At 47.2% G+C, this 6,000-nt stretch overlaps 1 protein-coding gene across 2 annotated transcripts in view; it reads right to left on the bottom strand.

The window, feature by feature from the left end:
• Nucleotides 1-303: 303 nt before the first annotated feature.
• CWF19L1 (CWF19 like cell cycle control factor 1) overlaps nt 304-6,000 on the bottom strand; it is a 68,543-nt gene continuing 62,846 nt past the window's right edge. For both annotated transcript variants that reach the window (XM_029597256.1, XM_029597255.1), the window contains one exon: nt 304-1,941. In XM_029597256.1, coding sequence (XP_029453116.1) covers nt 1,797-1,941 — 145 coding nt within the window. In that variant the 3' untranslated portion in view covers nt 304-1,796. The remainder of the gene's footprint in view (nt 1,942-6,000) is intronic.

Raw genomic sequence — 6,000 nt, 5'->3', positions numbered from 1 at the left:
TGACCACATGGGATCCAACCGAATGTTTACGTTTTTGGTTTGTGGAAGGGGGGGGAGATGCGATTGAGGAAGGGAGTGTAGTTATATTGGTAGCAAAATTAATATGAATGTGAAATATCCATGTGTCACGCCTCGAGGCAGGCAAGCAAACCAACGCCATTCAGCGGTCCCCTCAATGTGCTGCCAGTTTCCAGGTATCCCAGCGCACCTTCAGGTCAGGTACCCATCACCCCCTGCCGTAGAAAAAGATCAGCGCCAGAGAAGTAATGAAAGATACCCTCTCTCATCAAACCAGGAGTCCCCTAACCTTTTAAATAAAAAAGTGTTTATTTTACAAAACATTTACATGGTAAAATTGTTCAATACTAGAAAATACAGGTCGGTAAACAAACACTCTGCAGTGAAGCTCTTTGTAACATTTAGTTTTTTTTTGTCAAACAAAAATGAATCTATAAGCAAACTGTGCTCCAGGAGCCCAGCTACGCTCAACTGGGCCCAAGGATCTGCCATCTCTGAGCCTTTAACCCCAGGACAGACCTAGTTCTGCAATCTGAAAAGCCATGGCTTGTGTGCTCGCTTTGCAAAAAAACAGTCTTTCAATGCCTGATCTTTAAATTACTTTTAATTCGCTTAAATCCCAATTAACATTTTAAAAGAAAAAAACAAAACAAAAACAGAAGATGGAATTTCTTCTGCCCGCAGCCGCTCTCAGTGCTGGAGTCCCTGCTCTGCCTCGCTCTCGGCTTTCTACATTCACAGCACTGCCAAGGCAAGCCCGAGCACCACAGAAATACATAAAAGCAAGAAACACATCCAACATGGAGCGGGAGGAAGATGAACACCTTCAATCGGATAAAATATACTGTTTATTGCAATAAAAAATGGTAAGAAAGTACACGACCGAATCACATTCTGTTTCTGCCAGTTTTAAAAAGCCCAAGGAAATAATCTCCCTTAAAAACATTTTACTGTCATTCTCCCTTCAGAGGCCTCTGGAATATTAGTGAAACTAATTTTTCTCTTTCTTCTGTTTGTCATATTTGCTTTCTAGAATTTTCTTGGTTATGCTGGAAAATGTCTTGGAGAGCTCTTTGCTTAATAAAAACCTTACAAACGTCTACCCCCTCATCCCCTCCCCCAATAACAACATTTCATGAGCGCCCATGATGCATTCAGTTCAAACACTAACCCCAGCATGTGGTTTCACACAAAGCGCAGGCAGAGTCCGAACCTTAAGCTATTCGCCGTCTCTGTTGGTAACGTCGCTTCCTAGGCCGTGCGCACACAAGGCCCAATCTGCAGGCCCGCTCTCTTCTCACAGTTCACCTCATCCCTCACTTTTTCCTCCTACTCGTAAGCCCTCATCCTGAAACGCACAACAGTTAAAGGGAGCAGTCACGGGCTCGTTCTGACGCGAGTCGAGATACCACATGGTCAAAGAATTGTACAGAGCTGCACTGTGTATCAATGTCCACCAAGGCCCGCTGTTTGGCCGGGCAGCGATGTTACTGCCTCAGATGATGCCACATGCGGTCACAGTAGGGTCACGTCCCTCGATCTACGTCATCACCGCAATTCTTAGCAAGGAAGTTGACCGTCTTGCTAGAACGTTCTATCCGGTATTCAAGGAACTTTCACCAGCGGCTCCAAAAGGTTTGCTCCTCGGGTATCCTTATAAAAATCATAGGACAGCAATCCAGAAGCTAAAAAAAAAAAAAAAGATCACAGCGCACTGCTGTCCGTAGATAATCCCTCCTCAGAAGAGCAGATTGCAACTGATGCGGTGGATCTGTTGTTTAATCTGTCAAGGAAAAGTCAAAGGGTTCAAAGTCTCGTCTGAAAGCTTTGGCCAGCGTTTCCTCCTCTTCTCGGCTGTACCGACACTCTCTCCAGTCAGCTCGGGTAGGTATATTCAGAATGGCTTCACTAGCCAAAACTTCCCTGCAATTCAGTACAGAAACAAATATTACAGCAGTAGCAGGCAAACTAAAATTTATTAACAAAAAGTAGGAACAGTGAAAGAAAAACAAAAAAAAGGTTTAATTTACAAACAGCAACAGGTAAAACAATAAGGATTAAAAAGTAAAAGGTAAATAAACACTTTCCATTAGTCATATAGTGGAACATAAGAACCTAAGACAAAAAGACGTGCCATACTGGGTCAGACCAAAAATCCATCCTAGTATCCTGTTTCCCCAACAGTGGCCAATCCAGGTCACAAGTACCTGGCAGGATCACAAGGGGGAGGTCAATAGATTCCAAGCTGCTTATCCCAAGAATAAGCAGTGAATTTCTGCAGCTCCACCTTAATAATAGTTAATGGATTTTCCCTCCAGGAACTGCGTTTTTGTTTTTAAACGCAGCTACACTATAGCTTTCACCTCATCCTCTGGCAATGAATTCCAGAGCTTAACTACGTATTGGAGTAAAAAAAAAAATTCTGTTATTAGTTTTAAACATATTATCCAGTAACTTCATTGTGTGTCCCCTGGTCTTTGTACTTTTCAAGAGTAAGCAACTGATTGTTTACTCGTTTCATTCCACTCATTTTATAGACCTCTATCATATCTCCCCCTCAGCCGTCTCTTCTCCAAGCTGAACAGCCCTAACCTCTTTAGCCTTTCTTCTTAGGGGAACTGTTCTATCCCCTTTATCATTTTAGTTGCTCTTATCTGTACCTTTCTTAATTCTTCCAGATCTTTTTTGAGAAATGTGGTGACCAGAATTGCACATAAATACTCACAATAAGGGTGCACAATGGAGCCACTCCTGGGGAAATCCGTGCAAAAAAATTAAAATTCTGCATGCAAAAACATAGAATTCTGCAAAATTCTGCATACTTTATATTGGTCAAAATAACACAATATACATGACAGTCTAAGTAATTAATTTAAAATATAATACAGAAATGGAGAAATTACTTACCTGATACTTTTGTTTTCATTAGTGTAGCCAGATGGACTCAGGACCAATGGGATGTACAAAAGCTACTCCCGGACGAGGCGGGAGGCTGCCCATAGCCCACTTAATTCTGCCCTTGCGAAGGCTGCGTCTTCTCGAGCCTGAACATCCAGGCGGTAGAACCTGGAGTTGATGTGTATGGAGGACCACATTGCTGCCCGACAGATCTCGGCAGGTGACAGCAGCTTGGTTTCTGTCCAAGAGACTGCCTGGGCCCTCGTAGAATGAGCCTTAACCTGTAGAGGTAAGGGCTTTCCTGCCTCTATGTAGGCTGCCTTGATTACTTCTTTGTTCCAGCGGGCTATGGTCGCCCGCGAGGACGCTTCTCCATTTCTTCCCACTGTGAAGAACGAACAAGTGATCCGTTTTGCACACCGGTTCCGATCTTTCCAGGTATCGCACCAGGAGTCTACCGACATTTAGATGGCGAAGAAGGTGTGAGTCTTCCGAGTCCTTATGTTCATCTGGAGATGGTAGCGAGATGGTTTGGTTCAAGTGAAACTTGAAAACCACTTTCGGTAGGAAGGAGGGGACAGTGCGCAGTTGTATGGTTCCAGGTGTGAACCTAAGGAACGGTTCCCAACAGGATAGTGCCTGTAGTTCGGAGATGCAACGAGCTGGACATATTGCCACCAGGAATGCTGCCTTTAATTTTAAGAGGCATAGTGACAGACCACGTGTTGGTCTGAAGGAAGCCCCAGCTAGGAAGTCTAATACTAGATTGAGATTCCATAGAGGCACCGGTCCACTTTAGGGGTGGTCGGAGTTGTTTAACCCCTTTCAGGAAGCGGGACAAGTCCGGATGGGTTGATAGCCAGATACCGTCCACTTCTGCTTTGAAGCAGGCCGGTGCAGCTACTTGGACCTTGAGGGAGTTGAAAGACAACCCCTTCTTCATACCGTCCTGTAGGAACTTCAGAATCATGGGAATCCCGCGATCCTCACACCAGGCTTTGAATACTCTCCAAATCCGTATCTATAACAGGGATGTGGAGAACTTGCGGGCTTGGAGCAGGGTGTCAATCACGGCCTTTGAGTAACCGCTCTTCTTCAGGCGAGTCCTCTAAAGGGCCAGACCGTAAGAGAATTGAGACGAATCTCCGTGGAGAATCGGGCCCTGCCGGAGGTAGGCACAGAGGGTTCCCTGCAAGGAGTCTTTGCATGTCTGCGTACCATGGTCGTTTTGGCCAATCCGGGCCACTAGTAGAACTAGTCCCGTGATGTTCTATCTTGCTGATGACCCTGCCCAGTAGTGGCCATGGGGGGAAGTGTACAGTAAGTCTTCCTTTGGTCAAGTCTGGACGAGAGCGTCGATTCCTTGGGATTGTGGCTCTCATCTGTGGCTGAAGAATCTGGGGACTTGGGCACCGAGATGGGTGGCCAGTAGATCCATGGCTGGGAGGCCCCAACGATTTACTATCAGTTGGAAGGCTGTGGTCAATAGTGTCCATTCCCCCGGGTCCAGGCTCTCTCTGTTGAGGAAGTCTGCTGACACTTTGTCTTTTCCTGCGATGTGGGAGGCTGAGATCCCTTGTAGGTTTATCTCCGCCCATGCCATGAGGGTCTATCTCCAGAGACACTTGCTGGCTCTTGGTTCCTCCCTGGTGGTTGATGTAAGCAACCGTTGTCGCGTTGTCCGCCATTACTCAAATTGCTTTGCCTCTGAGTCTGTGGCTGAATCGCAGTCTGACTGCTCGAGCTTCCAGGCGGTTTATGTTCCATTCTGCCTCTTCCATTGTCCTTGGGCCGTCAGTTCCTGACAGTGGGCTCCCCACCCTCACAGGCTCGCATCTGTGGTGAGCAAGATCCAGTTCGGTGGGGATAGGCTTACTCCTCTGCTTAGATGGTCTTCCTGTAGCCACCACTGGAGCTGAGAACGTACCCTCTGCTGGTAGTTGGAGGCGAATTGAGTAGTCCTAGGACAGTGGGTTCCATTGTGACAGTAATGAGCGCTGGAGCAGTTGCATATGGGCCCTTGCCCACAGGATGACCTCCAGGGTTGATGCCATGAGGCAGAGGACTTGAAAATAGTCCCATACTTTGGGGTGTGCATTGGTTATCAACCATCGTAATTGTTCCATCAGTTTCCTTCTCTTTGGAGGAGGGAGGAAGACTTGTTCTGCTTGGTGTTGAAACGGGCCCCCAAGTACTTTAGCGATTGAGAGGGCTGCAGACTGCTCTTGCCCTTGTTCACGACCCAACCGAGTTCCTGCAGTAGGCTCTTGACTCTGCTGGTCACCTGCCGGCTCTCTTCCGAAGACTTTGCCCCTGATTAGCCAATCGTCCAGGTAAGGGTGTACCAGAATCCCTTCCTTCCTCAGTGTTGCCGCTACGACCACCATGATTTTGGTGAAAGTTCTGGGGGCGGTTGCTAGGCTGAAGGGTAGCGCTCCGAACTGGTAATGGTGACCCAGTATCACAAAGCGCAGGAAGCGCTGGTGATCCTGATGGACTGGAATGTGAAGATAGGCTTTGGAAAGGTCCAGGGAGGTTAGAAACTCTCCCGGTTGTACTGCCGTTATTACGGAGCAAAGAGTTTCCACGGGGAAGTGTAGAACCTGCAGATGACGGTTGATGTTCTTGAGGTCCAAGATGGGCTGGAATGATCCTTCCTTTTTGAGAACGATAAAATAAATGGAATAGTGCCCCATATTTTGATGGGGCATGGGAACCGGAGTTATTGCCTTCAGACTGAATAGTCAGTGGTTTCTACTGCCAGTCTCTTGGAGTGGGAGTGGCAGGGTGACATCATAAATATCTCGAGGGATGCTGCGGAACTCCAGAGAGTAACCTTCTCGAATAATGTTTAGAACCTATTTAACTGATGTTATCTCAACCCATCTTTGGTAGAAGAGGGCAAGTCGTCCCCCTATATCCTCTTCCTATGGATGGGTTGGCCCATTCTCATTGGGGAGTACGGCTGGAGCCTGCCCCCGGGCTTGCTCCCCTCTTGGTCTGCCTGTTCCAAAAGGGCAGGGACCTTCTGGAGGGACGAGGTGCCTGGAACTGCGAGTTCCTGTAGGGTCTAAAGCGCTGCAA

Source organism: Rhinatrema bivittatum, chromosome 4, assembly GCF_901001135.1.
Source record: "Rhinatrema bivittatum chromosome 4, aRhiBiv1.1, whole genome shotgun sequence".
Taxonomy (NCBI): Eukaryota; Metazoa; Chordata; class Amphibia; order Gymnophiona; family Rhinatrematidae; genus Rhinatrema; species Rhinatrema bivittatum.
Note: the sequence above shows the minus strand (reverse complement) of the source record. Positions and strands in the feature narration are given on the sequence as shown.